This window comes from Pteronotus mesoamericanus, unplaced genomic scaffold (assembly GCF_021234165.1).
Source record: "Pteronotus mesoamericanus isolate MK-2021 breed Mesoamerican mustached bat unplaced genomic scaffold, CSHL_Meso_final contig_134, whole genome shotgun sequence".
Classification (NCBI taxonomy): domain Eukaryota; kingdom Metazoa; phylum Chordata; class Mammalia; order Chiroptera; family Mormoopidae; genus Pteronotus; species Pteronotus mesoamericanus.
The window spans coordinates 4002047-4022765 of NW_026555061.1; the positions used below are offsets into that span (position 1 = coordinate 4002047).

The window sequence follows — 20719 nt, forward strand, 5'->3', positions numbered from 1 at the left end:
CCCCCAAAGCTGAAAAGAGTGACTCTCTGGAGCTTTAATGCAAGTTTGTTGACACCAGGGCCTGTGGTTAAGGGCAAATACTTTCCGTATCTGAGTCGTTATTTGCCAGTCGAGCTGAGGAAGGAGCAGGGGGTGCATACGGCCTTCCGTCACCCTGGGAGCTGTTTGCATAGAATTTTTGCCATCACAGAGCATCAGCTGCGTGGGCGTTATCATCCTGGACAATGCAGAGACCACGAGAAGCAGACCAATTCATGGCACAGCACCTTGGTGAACAAACAGAAATAGCAGAGGGACGAATAGTAAAAAGAAACTTGTGGTTGAGAAGTGAAGATGTTAAGAATGTGATGTTTGTGAAAAGCTAAAACAAAGGCATGTGTGCAGAGCAAGCCTGGGGAAATTAAGTCACAAGGCAAGAGGGACAGGTTGCAGCCTCCCGGTGTGGGGGCGGGGCCGTCTCCCAGGGAATTCTGGGGTCTAGGGAGGCGAAACCGTGGGACTGTACACAAGGCGGGCCAGCCGCGCTGTCTGTGAGTCGGCACGAGCCTGTGTGCTCCCCGGTACTGGGGTCCCTAGATTCCTTACTCTGTCCTCCATTCTTGCTGCTGACTGGCCCGCAGTGTGGAGATGCTGTTAAAAAAAATAGTATTGGTCCTTTTAGAAAGCCTGAGTTACTTCCTGGCTTCACCCGGGATTGTTTGACGTTGGGTCAACCATTGCCTGGCTCAGGGGCTCCCTGTTCTTTGCAAGGTGCTATTTCAGGCTTCTTCCTGCGTCAGAGAGTCAAGCTGCTGGACTCACGTGTCACCAAGGGGCAGCACGGCACCAGGGGCCCACCGCGTCCCCGGCTCCAGGGCCCAAAGAGCGAAAGAAGAGAAGGCCGGCCGACCCCTGGATCTGCCTACAAGGGAGTCCATGACCGCTGCCCAAGGTCCTAGTCTCCCTGGAGAGATCTGCTGCTGGTTTATTTCCAATTCATGCCCGGTGATAGCCCCCTTCTCTTGCTCGAAGGGATTGCTTACTCTGGAAACGTGTGGACGGGGAAAATGCCCAGGTGCGTTCTATGTTTTTGACCTTATTTCTCGTTCTTGCAGGAATTTTTCTTTAAATGCGGAGCACACCCGACCTCTGATAAAGAAACATCAGTGGCTTTGAACCTGATCACAACGAACAGCCGAAATATCCCCTGCATAACGTGCACAGACACCAGGTAAGGGTCGCACACGTCCCTCTCGGCGCCCTGCTCTCCCGCGGGGAGGAACCTGCCCCAGTGGTTTCTCTTGTGAGGAGCGTCTGCTTTACGTGGACGCTATCTGCCTGATTCGGGCATATTTCCATGTGAAAAGTCTGTAAAATGCCAACTGCTCAGCTTGTTCACGAGTCAGGTAGGACCCTAGGATATAAGTGAGATGATTCATGTCCCAAGACAGTGTGACCTTCGTCGTTATTAACATATAATCACAGGTATCGATGGGAGTAAGTGCTAAAATAAAACATGACGCTAATGTTAGGAATGGAATATTTACGAACGCCATTTATTTGTGGAATATATGGCCCGTAATGTTTTATTTTTAAAATGTCTTTTCTATGCATTTTGGTTCCCCCTCATCTCTCTCTGTATTTATATTGGCATGTCACGTACGTACATGCACGCCCCCCAAAATAAAAACATGTAGCTGGTTTTGGACCTGAGTTTGTCTAATCTCAGTGAATACAATGTAAGGAAGGCAATTTGGAGATAGTCTATTAGAAATAAAAGACCGATTTGGCTTCCACGTTGCAAGGCAAGGACAAAGGAGAAGAACCTGAGACTATTTAATCTTCAGAGTCAATGGTTGTGAGTATCATTCCTTACACAGCACTAATCAAATGAACACCATAAAATAAATGAGCTTTGTTGCACATTCTCTGAGGGTGACTAGAAGAATGTCGCAATATGGGGGGCTTAGCCCTGATATCAGGAAGAACTTTAATGAAACACCAAACAAATTAATCAATAAAGTCAAAGAATCTTTTTTTGTTCCAGGCTTTTCAGCTAAAACAACTTAGCTGGTCATTTCAGTGTTGTCTCTTTGTCCTTTGGGACACTACAAGGGGACCTTTTGAAGCTGCTTTAAACTCTATGACTTCATGAGTAGTGGGCACTGATACTCCTAACATGGTACTTTTATTCTTTAACAAGTTTAAATAAAAATGTTGGCTAATAGAAGCCTACAGACCTGAACAAGTGTTGAGCAAACTTGCTTCCAAAAAGGGGTAAAGATGAGACGTGTTTCTCCCGCCGCACGCGCAGTCCGGGCTGGGGCGGGGAGCACGCCCGGCCGCCTGCCACGCGCCACCTCAGCCGCCCCGGGAGGCGAGCGGCAGCACGCGGCCAGCGCTGTGCACGTGCAAGGAGAGCAGCTGGTTCTCCCGGCGATTCAGGAAACTCACCAGCGGGTGCTGAACCGAGGGCCAGCTGCCCGGAGAGCACTCAGTAATTAACTCACTTTCCAGTTTTTCAAAGGAGAAATTCGAAATATCATTCCCTAAGTCCGCATGTAGCCTCCAGGCAGGATTTTAAAACTTCCCATTACAGTTAATAAAGATGGCACTAAAATACGTGGTGTTGATCACATCATATTGTCTCGCCAGGAGCCTGGCCCTCCCTGCTTCCTGTCGATAAGCTGTCACCTTTAGAGTAATAGCTCACAAAATCTTTCTAAAGAAATGCGCCACCTTCTAGATATGCAGGAAGATAATTGCTGAAATAATAATATTGCCTGTTGCAACAAAATTCTCTCATTACTTCTGAGGGATTTTATAAATAGAAGTGACGACATTCAGTTAGATTTAAGTGTGTAGGCATAACCAGCACCTGATTACATAAGCTCTCTTATGTAGGGCAGCAGAGAAATGCTCATATTTAAGAGAGAAGCGTTATTTCTTCTCACATTCACGGGTTTGTGCCAGGGGATGTTTCGGTGGGTCCATGCACAGGGGTGTCAGAGAAGCCGGTCTGAATGCCCCCACTACTCTGCACTGCTTTGCTCATTGTTCTGCAGTTTTTTCTAGCTGTGGTTTATTTTTTAACTTAGAAGTAATTCACAATAAAAATTTTAAATATTAGAAAACTTTACCCTCATGGATAGTAAGACGTTGGTTTAATTCTCTCCAGCGTCTTGCGTGTGTCTGAACATTTGCGTGTACACACAGGGGTTGTGCCTGTGTGAGCATGTATTCGCGTGCTCCATGTGGTCATGTTAGAGAGATGGTCCCGCATCTGACGTTTCCATTTAACTGGTGTCATGTAAATTTTCCCTCTCATGAAATATTTCATGAAAACAAGGTTATTTTTAAAACAGGTACCTAAGATTCATCAGGTAGGAATACTCTTATTTAATCACTTCCTATGGCTAGTGATTTGGACTATTTCTAATGTTTAAAAAGTGTGTATATTAAATTAAGACTGAAGCGCACATCCTTTGACAGAACTCGTGGACTGCAAGCCTCAAGTCTAAGAGCTCAGCCGCAGACAGTAGAAGAGAGGCTCTGGGCGCGCGGTGCCAGGCGTGTTCCCGGAAGCTCTGCGCCCTCTTAGGTAGCGCGGGGCGGCCTGTCTGAGCGCGCGCCAGCGCCTTTCCCAGGATCGTGCTCCCACGGTTAGCCTTTGCCCATTTGCTAAAGGAGATTAGTTTGCTCATTAATATTTTTTTAATCCTTAAGTAAATTCTAGCATTTCTTGCTGATTTCCATTTTCTCTTGTGAGAGATGAACGGAAAACTTTTGCAGTGATTGACTTTTAATATATTATCATTGTATCTTGCAACCTTGCTATAATCGCTAATTGCTTCTAGGAAGGTTTTGTAAATTGTTCAGGTTGTCTGCCCATGTGAACAAGGACAGTTTTATATTTTTCTTTTCAATCTGTGTACCTTCACTTCCTTTTTTGCCCTATTTCATCAGCAAGGGCTGGGGAAGCTGCACAGTGGGGGGGGGGGGCATCTGTGCCCAGCACCTCGCAGCGGGGACCTTGGAGTTCCTCACCAGGACTTAGAATGGAAGCTGCAGGTTTCTGATACATAGGATTTATCAAGTTGAGGGAGTCCCCTCTATTGCTAGTGTTCTGGCAGTTTTTATCATGAATAGGTGTTGGATTCTGTCAAATACGTCTCTGCAGCTACTGATATTATCATGTGACTTTTCTTTTTCAGTCCATTGATGTGATGGGTTGCATTAGTTTATTTTTGAATGTTGAATTAGCCTTGTGTACGGGGAATGAATCCCATTTGGCCACAGTGTATAATTCTTTTTATGTTTTTTTGGATGTGACTTGCTCCTATTTCGATGAGGAAATTTACACCTGTGTTGGTCCCCAGCTCTCTTTTCTTGTTGTGTCTTCACCTGGTTTGGGGGTGCAGGTGATGCTGGCCTCGTAGAATGGGTTAGGACGGGCACATTTTGCCTCTATCTCCTGAAACAAATTGCAGAGAATGGGTAGCAAGGTAAGAATTGTATTTACGTATGTGCTTTACAAACAATATTTTTATATTAAAAGAGATTGACATCGCTCATCTACCTTCTTAATGGCATTTCTTAACCAGTGCATGGAGTGGGGCACAAGTGGGTATGCGGTCGTGCGGACATGGAACACAGAGCTATTCTCGTGCTGTTACTTGTTAGCGGTTGTGGTGTTCTCCATATGAACCACTGAAAGCCGACTTTCCCCTGCCCTGTGTGATAACTTACATTCAAGGAGCTCCAAAGCCACTGAGCCTCCTTTGACCTTAGGAAAATAACGTAATCTCCTAGGCCTTCAGGTTCCTTAGAAAACCCGAGAACTGAAGCAGGAAATCTGTGAGCCTCTGTCTGGCTCTGAAGGTTGGACCCGGGCTTGGCCTCCGCTTACAAATCAATCGTATCATTTGAGAGAAAACACATTCGTGGGTCCTGTCCCCTGACAGGCGCAGAAAGAAAAGATGAGGCTCCCGATGCTACTGCCTTCCAGGTCACACGTGCGTGCTTGTTACTATGTAGGAAAACGTATTTCCAGATGTTAGGCTTAAAATTTCATTCGGCTACGTGGTCTGCGTCCTTTGAGTTTACGTGGTCTCTAAAATACCGTCCTCCCACTGAAAGAGAAAAGCGAACTGTCTGAGAGCCAAACGTCCTGAGGTGGTACGTGGACCAGCAGGTCCCCATCTGCCATCCAGCCTTGCAGGCTGCTCATTATCTGCAGTTGTTGGTGATCTTCATCAGCTCAAGGTTATCGCTTGATGGTCTTAAGTTTATGAATAAAAAGTAAAGGGTTGCACAAACAACAAAACTTGAGCCAAGAGCAGGAAGCACAGCCCTTGAAGGTAGAACGGCCGTATTAAGTATTTCCCATAGAATTACCTCACAAGGCAGCAGACATTTCTGGACGCCTCAGCCTGACTCCGGAAGAGCAACGAACAGCCTTGTGCCCATGGAAGGGCCAAAGCCAAAGCGACACTTGTGTTTGCTGCCCGACCAGCACGTGCGTCTGGGGCTCACCCTGACGCGGGGTCCCCCCTCAAGGGGAAAGTGTATTTACAGTGTTACTCTTCTTATAATTCAAAAATGTGAAACATGAAAACATGCAAAATAGAAAAATCCTTGACATGATCTCGTGCGGCAAAAATTGCGCACCCCCCCCCCCCCACTTGTAGGGTGGCCTGGTGCCCTTGCACTTCGCCCTTCTCTCTGCCTTGGTTCATCAGTCCTCAGGTTACAGAGCTGAAGACAAACTTAAAAAATTTAAAAAACGATGTTTTCATAGTCACAACATAACCTTCCAGAAACATGTTTTAAAATCCAGTTCCCAGCAGGGCATTAAATCTAAGAAGTGGCACTACCCTGTAATTTCCCCAACTCTTCCAATAAAGACACATGGTTTTGATGTCACCGCTGTTTGATATAAATGGTTTTTATAACAGTCTTGCTTTCGAGTTCGTCCTAAACATCATTCCGCCTATTAAAGCAGTGCCGCCCTGGCGGGCAGCCTTAAATCGTTTGCTCGGGCTGGGAGAGGCGCGAAGTCCATTTGTACTGGCTCCTGGCTTCCCGGGGCACAAGTGTCGGCCCCTGTTTGACGGTGTCCAGGTCCACACGCACTCCATCGTCCACTTCAAAAATGCCTTTGTCACATCCTAGGCCACCCTTGTCTACTCACACTTAAATTTTGGTTATATTTGGCGTTTCTTTTATGATGGAGAATTAAAATGGAAGTTATTTGTCTAGTTGCTTGATGGTGGTCTTCTATCAACTTGACCCTTTCTTGACACGTTGGCATCAGATGGGAGCTGATGGAAACGCCAGGCATACACATTCAGAATTTAACTGAAAGCCATAGCGTGGCCTTTTCAGTAAAGTGGCTTTAGTTCTGTAATAGACACGCGACTGTAATTTTGTGTGTGTATCACACCTGAGACCCTCCTTGTGCACACAGAGCGATGTGGTTTTCCCGTTAGACCCGAATGGCACGTATGCTCCTGGGCGACGGGACAGCCAGGAGCAAAAGATGCTCTTATATGAATGGGAGTATCTGGGCGTGTCCAGTAGGCATAGGATTTCAGAGAAGGTGGCTCAGAATTGCGGATTTATGTGACAATGAACAGGGTTACGCTATGTGGAAGAAGCGACCATCTCACAGCTGTGAAGACGAAAGAGGCACCTTCCGGGAGAGGCCTTCTGGCTTGAAGGAGGCCCCACGCCCGGGGCCCAGGCCCGGGAGCTGGGAGTTCTCTGCCTGCGCTGTGAATGGCTCTTCGCTGAGAGGTGCGGTCCGCCTCCGACCCACCCGACCTCCAGGGACAGACGCTATCAGCCCATGGAGAAGGGGGCTCCCTCCTGTGGGAGATGCCGCCCACGAAGGTGAGGGCGCTGCCTCGCCTGACATGCAAAGGTACTGCCTCGTGGCTGGTAATTCTTTACCTAAATTAATTGCAAATTACATGAACATCTGTCTTGCAGATGAATAAATTACAGCTGAGGCATTTAAAAAATCATATCCCCTCACCCCACAAGGAACTGATGGAACCAGGCTACACACCAAGCGAGGCCTGAGGGGTTTGCACCGTTTCTCTGGAGCCACCCTCCCCACCACCCCTCCCCCCGCCCTCCCCCGCACCCCGCCAGACGGCCCCCGATGCGGCCGTTTTCTCTGTGGAGTAAAAGGCCAGGCTGCCAGGTGAGGTGGGAAGGCAGGCCTGTCTGTGGCATGGAAGACCCTGGCACTGAGTGGGGGGCAGAGACAGTTCAGAACCCGTAAGAGCTGAGCATGACAGAGCTTCGTGCATGGCCCTGTGTTCTGCCAGTTACAGGCTGTTTGAAGGACAGGGCCCGGGTGTGACCGACGTGCAGACGTGACCGATGCCGCAGTGCCCCGTGGGACAGGCTTTGTATCGAAGAGATTTAAGGAAGTGTTTGCTGCCTTGAATGAAAGTAAATCTGTTTCATGCAGTGCAACAGACCAAAAACAAGTCCTTTTTATATGGAACACTCTCCTTTTAAAAATCCCTTCTGAATTTAACGGAATTTTCCAAAACTGAATGAAATAAAATACATTTATCAGAAATCACCAGAGAGTTTTAAGGCGATATCAGGAATAAGGTGGAAAGTCAAATTTCCAAGTCAAACTCATAGAATACAGATTACTCAGCTCTATTGTTTGGGGTCAGTTACTTATGCAAGGGAAAGAAATATTTTATCAACACCGATACATTGAAATGTGAGCCGTGTCAGCCCTCATGTCAGTCCGTGACCTTCCTTTGTCTGGCGGGAAACCCTGTAGATTTCCGATCTGAGCGGCTGCAACCGCGGGGCTTCCTGGGGACATTACAGATGCTTGTGTGTGAAATTCATGTGCCTCACCTTTTCATTTAACTGTCGCTGCGGGCGCACGGCAGCCCCCACTGGCCCTGGTAGGACAATATTGCAAGTCCACCTGGACCAATTTTGTATCCGTTAAGGTCAACCTTGCATGTGTAACTGTCTGGATTTTAAGCAGTTCATTTTCTGATGGTGGGTTTAAAGAAGTGGCTCTATTTCTAAAGCATCTAAGTGGCCCTTGCTAGGACTTTGGTGACAGAGAAGCCTTATTTTTATGGTCTCTGTTCAGCAGAAATAAATGCCCACAGGCCTTTACTGTTTTTTCATTTATTCACAGTCTTTAAATAGCTAGTTTTACTTAGAAAAAATCTTATAAGTGACTTGTGCATTTTTTTTTTAATTGTAACTTAGTCCTCGCGATTAGCAATTGATTATAAACTTGGTGAGGGGAAGACGTTATTCTCATTGCAAATACTATTTTCATGGATTCATATCTGCCACCATTTTAAACTGCCGGGACATGTTTTTGTGGTCAGCACTGATATGCCCTACGCTGCCCTCTGAAACGTCATGTATGTAGTTATTGTGCCTCATGACATTTAGGAGGAAGTAATTACTGATGTGTTCTCCGTGGCTTCCCAAACTTGTAGAGCTATTTGCAACTCAGTAAGCAATTGTCTCAGGAACCCGGAGTGCAAAGGTATTTTTTGAAGTAAGGGTCATGATGCGTTGGTTCTGTTTCTTGTTAATTTGGCAAATTCTAGGGGAGAAAAAAACACGGCCTCCAATGCTGTGTGTGAAGTGCATGGGGAATGGGTCTGGGTGCAGGTCCTCCCAGGACCGAGAGCCGCTTCCTGGGCTCGGTGAGAGTCCCCACGCCACACAGCACGCGCACAGACAGCCACGCCCCGTAATGACCATGTCCCGGGCGAAGCCCTCTTCTGTAGGCGGCCGTGACCTTCAGCGCCTCTGTCATCGGGGATGACGTCAGAGTCCACCGGCCTGTCCTTCACCAGGCGCCTCCTGAGCTCACCTGCGACCCCCGGAAGCGCTGCAGGTGCTCCGGGCTGGGGGGAAGGGCGTGTTTATGGGGTGCGGGGAGAGCGGACGGGAGCCGTGTCCCCAGCAGCTGGGGGGCCATGGGAACGGGCTGGTTAGGGCAAGAGGACACCTGGAGGCATCTGTCCGTGCGTTCCCGGGTGACGTTGCTCTGAACCAAGGCCCCGGACTCCTGCCCAGTGGTTCTTCCGCGCGGCCAACGCGCGGGGGAAAGCGAGCGCGCAGCACTGCCTGTGGCGAGGCCGGCCCTGCCCTCCCGGGCCCGCTCGGCGTCGCGGGGCGGCGGGGCGCCGGCTCTGCCTGCTCTGCGCACCCACCCCCCGCCCGAGGGCCGGCCGTGACCCGCGGCCGCTGGCGCCCGGCGCTCTCGCTGCCGGTCTCCCTGCCTGGTGTCTTCTCCTGAGCCGTTCGGCTCAAAGGGTCTTTTTGGAGTTTATTTTTATATTTTAAAAAAATGCAGTTGCCTGCAAAGTTCTTTAAAGTTGCCATGTAACTGACGTGTTTGGAATGAGCACCTCCCATTGATATTTCTCTGCAGATCATAGTATTTTACTTGGGAAAATCTCCCTCTACTGGTAGAAGCTCAGAGAAGAGTCTGACAGGCTGCTCCGTCGTAATTGCTTCTTTATTAAAGTGAGTATATATTCATGACAGAATTACCCAAGCACTGTTTTTTGCTTCACTCAGAGAAACTTCCTTTGACAAACATTTTTATAACACAGGACTCATCAAATAAGTTATTTTTATTTATACGTATTTTTAAAGGTCCGCCATTTTGAGGCAACAAAATCAGAATTTGGCTCAAACTTCTTTGCCATATGAATATAAATTTATCTAATTAAAAATAGAAGTTGCATTGTAAGATTCTTTCCACACACTGAAAATATTCTAGAAATTATAGATTTCAGAATGAAAATCTTATATGCCATTTAATTTCTGATCATTTAATTTTATCAAGTTTGCCTTTTATGGGGATTAATTTCAGTTTCTTTTTGATGACCTTTGCCAGTGATTTATATTTACTTAAAGCTTCACCTTAAAATAAGGTGAGTATTTGGCGAATTCCATTAATTGAAGATTTTGGTGAAAGACTGCTGATTTTGAGCAAAATGCAAATAAATTCAGAAGACGCTCCTAAAGGAATTCCTAGTATTGCAGCGTAGGGGGAACATGTCCCCTCTACCCTCCTCAGTTCTCCGGCTGACGTCCTCACAGGGGACGGTGTAACGAAGGCAAACTAAGCGGAAATCTTCTAACACGTGCAGCCCCCATACACACCGCAGCATCCAGAGGTGGGCACCTGGGATCGCTGCTTAGAGCTTGGGCTTCTGCAGCTTCTTCACCAAAGAACGACAGCTTTGTAGAGAAGCGACAAGACAACGGAAAAGGACGTGAACCTCCTAGGGCAGAGGATTGTGGGAAGGTGAAATGTGGGGGGATCTAATGGAAGATCAGGGCCACTTAGTCAAGCCTGTGATGGAGCGTCCTCTGGTGCTCCTTTGGCTGATGAGGGTCTAGAGTTGTCGCCAGGGATTAATCCTGTCCCCCCCGGCACAGAGGGGAGGGGACGGCACCTTTACAAATGTGTCCTTCCTTTAGGCAATAAGGCAGAGCAGGGCTTTTCTTGTATCTGCTTCCTCTCAACTGGCTCGGGCTCAAAACAGTCCTTACACCACAGTGACCCATTCGGGTGTGGCGTATTCTGCCCCCTTCAGTAGGCGCTAGAGTTCATTGACAGGGCGGTTCTTTCAAGGCTGAACGTTTCCTGAGAGCAGTAGAGGAGGGCAGCGAAGAGGCAGTTCACGCTGGCACCCGGAGGGGCTGCCTTCTCCAGCATCAGATCTGTCACAGCACCTTTGTTGTTCAGCGACTCTGTCCTTGTAAAAGTACTCATTAATTATGACAACTGTGGCTTCCATTGTGATTGGTAGAATATCGCTGCTCGTTTGAACATAATTATGTGTTAATATGCATACCACCATTACTTCGAGCGTGTTCCACAAGTTCCTAGATTTAGTAAGACGTTGTTTTTAACCATAATGCTGTATTCCACCCAAATATACTTTCATGTTGTCACTTGAAAAACAGCATATTCAGTGTGGAGCTTTAAGCTAAATTTTCAGTAAAATTCACAGTGTCAGATAATTCACCATCAAGAGAATAAACTTCCAAAAGTTTCACTTAGAGGCAATGAATTACATGAAAAGAAAATTGGAACGATTATTAACAGATTTTCTATTTTTATCAGGCACTAACACTGAAAGGCTGCTCTTCAATCTCACTTTCTATGAAGTTCTGCTAGGCGAGCTAATACTAACAGCTATCACTTAACTTGTACATGCACAGAAAACTTGGAAGCAAAACTGAGGGAATTAATTTAGAACAGTCATTTGATCTAAATGAAAAGCCACACTTCACTGAGTAATATGTAAATGTACCTTCTCAGCTGCATGTGCGAAGTCGCATTTTTGAGCACAGCATTCTTAAAATAACCTCAGACTTGGTAGTAGAGGCTGATGTTTCCCAGCGCCTTTGTGGGTCTCATCTGTGACATTTAAAAAGCTCCTCTGCAGGGCGGAGCCTGCTGAGTGACACCTGTGTAACTGACATGGGCAATCACTAGCTTCCTTGGGAAACAGAAACTCCGTTCCCTAAGACTGCGATTTATAGTATTAAATCGTATTTGATCTCTGCCGCTGCCCGAGCTCCTAGGCCCCTTGGACTCACCGGAGGTGGCAGAGCAACACAGGTGTCTTGTGGGTAAGGGGGTTGCTTTGGGACCTCTCCTAAGGATGGGCGCTGATTGCCAGGGGAGCTAGCCAAGTGAGTGAAGGGTTGGAACTTGTTGTCCAGACTTCTTGGGGGAAGGGAGATGGGCTGGAAATTTAGTACAGTCACCAGCGGCCAGTGGTTTAATCAATCATGCCCATGTGATGGAGCCTCCATAGGTAGCCACAAGGACAGGGCTCGAAGAGCTTCTGGCTTGGCAACGCTGTGGATACGGGAAGAGCGGTGCCCTCAGGGAGAAAGAATCCTCTTGCTCTTCCCCACACCTTGCCCCACGTGCCTTTCCCCTCTGGCTCTCTGAGTTATACTACATTTTCGTAATAAACTGGTGATCTGGTCAGTGGAACCGTTCTCTGGGTTCTGAGAACAGGGAGGCTTTGGAGCCTGCAATTGATAGCCGGTGGGCCAGAATCCCAGGTGACACCCTGAATTTAAGATTGGCATCTGTGAAGGGGGTGGGGGACCTTCGTAGGACTGAGGTGTTAACCTGTGGAATCTGATGTTATCTGCTGGTGGGCAGAGTCGTACCGGAGCTGGATTGTAAGACTCGGCTAGTGCCTGCGAACTGCGTGGTGATGTGGCACCCCCCCGCCCGCGCGCGCGCACACACACACACACACACACACACACGTGGGCATTGCTGTCAGACCCTTCCACCCTCAGTGTGTACTTCCTCTCTTAGCTTATTGTTGTTGGAAGAATTTATTCCAAAATAAATGTTACAAACAATCACAATACATAGATCTAGATTTGTCCTCAATAACTGATGGAAAGCGCTGTAACGAAAGCCTTCTGATGACGTTTATGGGCTCTCTACACAGTCCGGCTTCCATTTCCTGTGCATATTTCATGTGCAGTGAAGCTATAATTTCCTGCGATTCCCGCTGACCCCTCCAGCTGCTGGCTGGTGGCTTCGTGCGTCTCGCAGACCCAGGCCGCGCTCACGCTAGGTGCGACAGCGGCCGTCCTCAGAAGCCCAGTAGTCCACAAAAGCCCGTCCGTCTTATTTTAATGTAACTATTAATTGTAACATGACTGCATAATTACAAATCTAGGACAACCCTAAACCAGACGGGGCTCAGGGACAAAATCAAACAGGGGACAGTCCTGTGTTAATCTTGTCATCTGGTCCTCCATGGAGGCCTTTAAGAGTAGAGGTTCCACCTGGGGCTTTGCAGGGGCCACTGGACACCCGCTGTCACCCAAAGTGCCCAGAGACCACAGGGAGGAGGGGTCCCCCAGGGGAAAACCACTTGCAGAGCAACAGCGCAGAACTGAGGACCCCAGAGTCCCGCTTGCAGCCCCGTTCCCCTGCCGTCTCTGGGCCATGTGTCACTATGCGTGGGAGACGCAGGCTCTTCTGACTGGGAAACGAAGCGATGAGGGAAGGCGGAGCCATGGACCCCCGGGCAGGGCTGCACCCTCCTTGATCACTGTCCTGCGGCGGGACGTGCCGCCGGGCTGCAAGGCGCTGGGAGGCCACGTGAGATCGCTACATTTCCTCAATCAGTATGAGTCCCATTGGCCTGTCTCTGTAGCCTCACTGGAAGCTGTGATACTCCAGCCACCGGGGTCCCGGCAGGCGCCACTGCAGGTAACAGCGACCCATGTCACACTCAGATGGGAGCGCGTGACAGTGTGTTGCTGCTCTGGTCTGTGTCCATCGGTGAGAATCCCAGGGCCCAGCGGCCTGTACTTCCCTTGGTCTTGAACCACAACTACAAAAGCAGGGAGCCTACCAGGCTGGCTTTGGGGTTCTCCTGTCTGCAGGCGGATGTTGAATTTCCTCTTCTGACAAAGAGGCCTTTCCCCCGTAGGTAAATGGCCCTTCTGTCCCAGCAAGCTGCAGTCCGCGGCGCTCCCCGCGCTGACCCCTGTGTGGCAGTGACCCATCCTCGGGCCGCGCCTCTCTCGCAGTTTGTTTACACCCTCTCTCTGCGCGCCTCTCCCGGCAGCGGCTTCCTGCCTGCATCCCTCCCACGAACATCCCTCTGGCCCTGGGTGCCCTCGCAGGTGGGCAGGGGAGGGTGCCTCAGTGGTTCAGGAGCGCCGCCCAGGGCTCCATCCTGACCACACAGCTGCCGTGCCAGCCAAGCGGAGGAGACCTCGCTGCTGCTTCCCTTTCATTTCCCCTCAGGGTGCCTGTGCAGCTCGGGGTGTCTGGCGAAGGCCTTCCCCGCCCACTGCGTGGGCGGGAGGCACAGCCAGGTGTGCACGTCCGGGAGGACAGACGCGGGGCTCTGCCCGCCTGGCTGGCTCTGTACAAGGCGGTGCCTTCCTCCCACTGCTGAGCTCCCATGCACACAGAAGGGGGTTGGTGCGGGCACCAAACGCAGAGCCCCGCATGCTCGACCCGGCCTCCAACTCCGCTGCCGTGGGGGTTCCCAAAGCCACAGTTTCTGAAACCCTAGACTGCAGGCCTTCACCCCCTTTGCTCCGGGGACGCAGGATGCACCCCACCCGGCACAAGGTGCGCAGGTGTGTGGGTGGCACTGCCGAGTGCAGATAGCGCCAGGGCGGGGGCGTATGGGCAGGCTTTTCCTCCCGAATCCACTACCGACCGGCTGCCTCGAGGCAGATGAATTATTTTGAACTTAATTTCCTGAGGTGCTGTTAGAAGCAGAGAAGTTCATTTCTATGGACGTGCCCTGAAAAAATGTAGACTCCTTCACAAATGCAATCATCAGTTGTGATGATGATTATTAATAATCTTTGTTTCCTCAGGGAACATATGTGCATAAATAGTTCTTGTTGAAATGAGACATTAATCCAAATGGAACACCAGGTCCTGAGTATCAGCTCCGAGGAGGTGTTTTGAGTCAGGGACACGGTGTGGCTGCCTGCAGATGTATTTTCATATTAACACCAGGTAGCACATGGGCACGCGATTGTCTGGAAAGTGACTGTAAAGTAAATCGGGACTTGGTGGCACAGAAGGGCCTGGGCGAGGCGGGGTGAGGCTTCTGGGGAGGCCGGCTTTGGCCGAGGCGGAGGCGGAGGCGGAGCGCGCAGCAGGCGACTTCTCCAGCAGCAGAGACAGATGCGCGGGGGCGGGGGAGCTCGCTCTGCTTCTTTATTAGGGACCCAGGCCTGTGAAGGGCAAGGGGAGGAGGCCAGCCTGGCAGAAAGACGGACGTGACGCAGGCCCAGCCGGTCCCTGGGCCCCCGCATGGGCCGCTGTGCTGTGAGTGTGACCCGCAGTCCTGGGCGCCTCACTCAGGCTCCAGCTGGACTCCCCCGGGACAGTGGCTGGTCCCCGCCACCCGATGGCCACGTGCTCCGCAGCCGGGGGGCGAGTCCTTTGACAAGGCTTCCGGGCGGACCCGCTCCATCTCTCTGAAAGGCCAGGGACTAGGGGCGCGAGGGAGCCCGAATCCTAGGCATAGTCGTGGAGAACAGTGTTAGCGTGTGAACAGTAAGTATCTCTGGACGAGAATCAGTGAATAGAATCACTTTTAACGTATTCTGGTAATCGTTATAAAATAATTACCAAGGGACTTCATTCAGTGGAGAAAGGCACATTTTTGAAAGCAAAAGAAGTCACTCAACTAGCTTATTAATTCAGCATTCTGACATTCAAGTTACACATCATAATATTAATAGCTGTAAAAGGAAAACAAAGTTTTATTTATTCATATTTTTTATAAATACTATGATATGACATTGATGTTGAAACTACTGTAAATTTTTATTGTTAAATTTGATATAAACAGTCATTTAAAATATAAAACAACATAAAACATACTTAAATGATCAAAATATGTCTTTACAAATGTTTTGGAAACAAACTTCAAAATTTAGTTTTATGTTCAAAATTCCAGATGGTTAAAGAGCAATGAGAAGAGATGAACGATTATCATGTCTTATAAAAACTATTGTTTTCTCTAAAAATTGGCCCACAGTACTAATAATCAGCAATGTCCCTGATAAATTAACCCAATAAATTAATATTACTTCTTAAAATAAATGCAAACAGTCTATGTCTCTCTCACTGAGACTTTTAACTGTTTGAGAACTTAACATCAGTATTAACATCCTAAGCTTTATGGATTTCGATGAGGTTCTGGCACAAGGAAAACTGTGTCTCATTGCCAACCAGAGATGCTTAACTCGGATTCTATTTTTAAATCCATTTTAAAAGGCTCTTCTGTTTGCTTAGTGGTCATGTCAAAGGTCAGCCTCAAATGATGTCCACGATAAACCCCACCGACCAACTGAAGTAACCAGCTGTAAGAGGGCTGGGCGGGTGACCAGTGCCCGCGGTTCGTTCAAGCCTGGAAGAGAGCAGGAAAGTGGGGGAGACCCCTGGTCTGCTCTGCCGTCTAGTCCATGTGGGACGATGCTCTCGGGCGGCGGCGGAAGGGAAAGTGAAGGAAATCCAGACCAGAGCTGGGCCGGCATCGGGAGTTAAACACCAGCGGTGTGAGGTCGAGCCGGTCGTCTGCCCCCGGCCACGTTTTTATCCAGCCAGGCTGGCCGCACTCGCCGGGAGGAGCGTCCAGGGAGGGGTGGCGGTCCCGTAATGAAGCCCCCGTGAAAGCGCTGCGTGGACTACACAGTGACACTCAAACGCTGGACGGGAAACCGTGGCGCTGTCCCTCAGGTCTGAGTGGTGGCGCCAGCGGATGCTGCACCCTCCCCGCAGGGGCCCGAGGGCTCCGGTGCCCGCAGTCGGTCGCGGAGCCCAGCGCGCAGGCCCGCCGGGGAGCCATGGGCACGGAGCCGGCCCAGCTCTGTCCTGGGCTGCATGCCCGTAATAACTTTTAAGTTGACAGTGTCCACGGACATTTTCCTAAGTGTCCTTTGAAACCACTCAGGTGAGATCCGGAGCGGCCCTGTCCCAGGTAACTCCAACTACAGAGCTTACGCGGAACAGTCGCCTGGGAAAAGGACAAGCGGCAGGGACGGCGCCGATCCCGTCGCACGCGCAGGCTTCCCGGAGCTGGTGGGCTGCGCTCATCTGGCTTTCTGGAAGGATATTTTTGGCTGTTGCATCTCCAAGTCCATATGGAGAGAGATTTTGATTCAGGAAAAGAAAAAATGAGTTTCCGTCTTTGAACCTTTGTGGGTCTCTTTGGTGTCCCTTGCTAAATGACAGGCAAGTGGAGTGATTTTTTGATTTGTCTTGAAAACTTGTCGTAGTTAAGTTTATTTTCCAGTAAGTCTATTGGAACATGTGGCTTAGAGAGCACGGTGGCTCGCCCCCTGTCCGCTCGCGGCCTCTGTTCGGCACCCCACCCGTCTGCAGTGAGCACGGCAGAAGGCACGCGTCTTCCCTGTTCCGCCCCACCCCCACCCACCCACCTCTCACCATGTCTGGCTTTCATATCTTCCAGTTCCCACTGACGTTTACTTTTGAGCATAAATCGACATCGTAGAGTCGCTCAGGGATGCCGCTCAGCGATGCCACCCAGCGAGCCCTTGGTGAGCAGAGACGGGTGGAGAGCGTGGCTCGGGCGAAGGCCTGCCGGGCTCGCGGCCGCTTCCACCTCTAGGTGTCCTGTCCTCTGGGCAAGGCCCAGCCTCGATGCGCTTCTCTAAAGGTTCCAAAAACCAAATGAGCTCTAACTGGAAGAGTGTCTGGCACGGGGCAAACGCGGTCATTGTAAGCCAGGGTTTGGTTCATTGTAGGGAAGTTTTCACCGCTCTTCTATTTTGTTCTCCAAACTCACACGGACCGCGGCTCTGTGCGGCCTCGCTGAGGGGTGTTTGATCTTTCCCGTGACCCCGTGCCTGCTCCGACGGCCCAGGCGGCGTCTGTCTGATGAACTGCCCGTGACCAGGGCTTCCGTTAGCCAGCTGAATGGGACTATTTTTTTTTCCATTGAGAAAAGTAATGTTTTTAAGGTCAGGATCCTACTCTTACAGATACTCGTTTGATAACGTAAAGTTTGGCGGACACTCTCTACAACCCCATTTTTCCCTTTTAATGATACAGAGAGGCTAGAACCTTTAGCTCTAATACCCTTCTGCAGCTGAAGGTTAATCGTCCTCAGCCAGGGGTGGCTTTGACAGTGTCCGGAGATGCACGGCTGGGCCGCCCCCAGGATGCTGTCTACCGAGGCCAGCGATGCCGCTGAATATCCCGCAGCGCTCGGGACAGCCCCTCAGACCCGAGAGTCCTGGCCCCGGGATCCCCAGCCCTGGGGTCAGGAAAGCCCGCGGGACGTGGAGGAGGAGGAGGCCCCCCACCCCCAGCTCTGAGGTGCCAGAGGGGGAGGCTCACTTCCTGTGAGACAGCTCGCCCGCCCGAACTCCTGAAGTTGCCAATTCTAGTCTCCACTATTCCTCCAAGTCGTTTCATGGTCTGATGGTAAAAGGGAGGGAGGGAGGAAGGGGGAAGGGGGGAAGGGGGGAAGGGAGGAAGGGAGAAGGGGGGGAGGGGGGAAGGGAGGAAGGGAGGAAGGAAGGAAATTTGTTCCAACTTTCCGATTGGTCACGTGAATGCCTTGCCCTTCACACTCAGCCACGGGGCTGGCTCTTTCCCACTGGGTTTTGATAAATTAGCGAAGAGAAGGGGGCTTGGCCGGTGTTGCGTGACACGCTTCCTGGCTTTCCAGCAGTGTAGCAATCAGGCGCACACCATGAAGTGGAGGCGAGTCTGCTTGTAGAGATAAAACAATTCTGAAAGTCACTTCCCTGACCCAACTCACTGTGATTTAATTCTGCATTTTAAATAAATACCAAAAACGTGAATCAGGTTTACAGGGTGTTACCTGTTGTGTTCATGTTACCTGGCGGGGGGTGGGGAGAGGTGGGATTGCCCTTGGACTTGAACCTGTACGACCATGAGGAATGAAAACAAGTTTGCAGGTCTCTAGTAAAACAGTCATAAAACTCATCTCATTTCATTCTGGAAGGAAAGTCCTGCTTTCGCATCAGCGTGATTTCAGAACTATCACCGAATCGTTTTTGTGCTTTTTGGCAATGAGAAAGCAAGGGGAATGCCCTTCCCGGGGCCCTGCCGTGGCCCCCCGGGGGTCCCCGTGGTGTCGGCGCTCTGGAAGCGGTGGTACGTCACCCTGGCCCGAGCCTGACCCTGGCCAGCACTGTCGTGGGCCTCCGGTCTTCCGTGGAGCTGATGGGGGAGGCGCCGCGCGGGGCTGCAGCTTCACTTGCAGAAGCCATGCAGCTCCACAGGCTTAGCTGTTGCGTGTCGCCGAAGCCGCATTTGAGCTGCACACAGCCATCGGACACGCCCGTCAACTGCACCCCATGTTTGGCTACAGTGGTGCCAGGCTGTGAAAATCTCTTCCTGACCCCGCTGCTCCCTGATAGCGCCGGCCCGGGCTGCTCACGGGCCTTCTGCGCCGTAGTGGGAGGAGGTGTGGAAACCTACGACCACGTGGCTGATGCGTGGCCGTAGGGCCTCGGTCCCAGGCCCCCTGGGAAAGCGGGTCTTCCGAGTGCCCTCCCCAGCCTGGAAGGGCCTTATGCAGGGACCCAAGGTGCGGGTGTGTCCTGCCAAATCCCCACCTCTCTAGTGCCCCTTAGTCTTCCAGGTGCTGGACGTGGTCTCATTGTGCCCTGCCTTGTGCAGGACAAATACTCCTGTGGGTTTCCTAGCGAGAAGATTCTGCCAGACCTGCTCTCGTGTGACTCAGGTGTTGCTGCTTCTACCTGTTACGCTTTGGAATTCCCCACAGCGGAGCCGACAGAGCTGAGGTTCGGCCCCAGGGTGGAGATGTCACTGAGCTACTGGTTGGGACCGGGTGACAGCCGAGCAGCGGCCTGAAGACGAGCAGGCCTTCCAGGGCAGCCGGCCCTTGGAGTCGGTCCTTTCGTGAATTCATTGTTTTGGCCCTGCCCTCCCCAGCTTTCTATCTGGTGTTTGGTTTTTTTTTTAATAATAAATGTGGAAGATTTCTTTCTATGTCAAGAATGCTAGCACTTTTCTATGTACATAATAAATGGAAATATTCCCCCATTTATTATTTCTCTCTGACTTTGTTTTGAGTGTTTTTCTATACTAAGCCTTAAATTTTTATGCACTCAATGATCGGTGATTTTGATTTTTCTTCCCTCTCAGAAATTTCTTTGCCAATACTGAGTTATTAACGTGACTTACCCGCCTTGTGGTCTCATGGTTTTACAATTCCATTTCTCTAAACATTTTACTCTTTGACCTTCCTAGTATCGGTGCTGAGGAATGCTGAAAGATCCCAGTTTTATTACCATTATTCTATTAATTATTCCAACACCATTTAGCCAGTGAACTCACACCTCGCTGGTTGGCAGTGTCATAACCTGAGACCACACAGACATGTGTGTGTCGCCCCTGCACCTCTGTCAGAGCTTCCACGTCCGTGCCGTTACTCACCCTGCGCTGGATACACCGTTGAATTACTGGAACCTTAACTAAAATTTAAAATGCGGTTGAAAAGTCTCTCTTCATTGGCCATCTCTTTCCTAACATCTTTTTGATAGTCAATGATTATTCGTCCTTCAGAACAATTTAAATGATTTTTTCCCCGTGTCCTAGAGAAGATCAGAACAGAGCGGGACAACTCGAATCCCCTCTGCTGTCCAGACGGGTCAGGGGTAGGGAGGACACTACCTTTCTAAGATTTAATTGAATTCCATTTTCAACATGGCATGGATTGTACCTAACAAGGATCAAATGTCAAATGTTTTTGTCAATCGGCGGACATTATTTTAATGTTTAAAAAAATCCTAGAATTACAGATTTGTGTGTCTGAGAGGTATTCGAGAGGTGCTATCATGTGAATTTCTCCCTGTAGATAGGAACACAACTAAGCTGAACCAGGACCAGAGAGGAGAGATTCTTTATTTTATTTTTGCTAAGGTTTTTGGCTTATCTATTCCCCATCACGAGCTTAGGGCTTGTTTGACCTTGAGTTCCCTCCAAATTAAGCGACAGTGTCTGCACTTTAGGACCCCCCTTGGGCACCCTGCTGGGGACTTTTCTTTCAAAGACTAATTTCCTGATTCTCTGGCTAAAGAGAGAAGGTTAATAGTTTAGGGAGTTTGTTTACAGGCCATTAGAAACAATTAGCACATTGCTGAGATTAAACCACTTCTC

The 20719-nt window shown here is 49.9% G+C and overlaps 1 protein-coding gene across 1 annotated transcript in view; it reads left to right on the forward strand.

Moving 5' to 3' along the window:
• PRKN (parkin RBR E3 ubiquitin protein ligase) overlaps window positions 1-20719 on the forward strand; it is an 888975-nt gene that overhangs the window by 468478 nt on the left and 399778 nt on the right. Inside the window, exon 6 of the mRNA XM_054595427.1 lies at window positions 1095-1210. Coding sequence (XP_054451402.1) covers window positions 1095-1210 — 116 coding nt within the window. The remainder of the gene's footprint in view (window positions 1-1094; window positions 1211-20719) is intronic.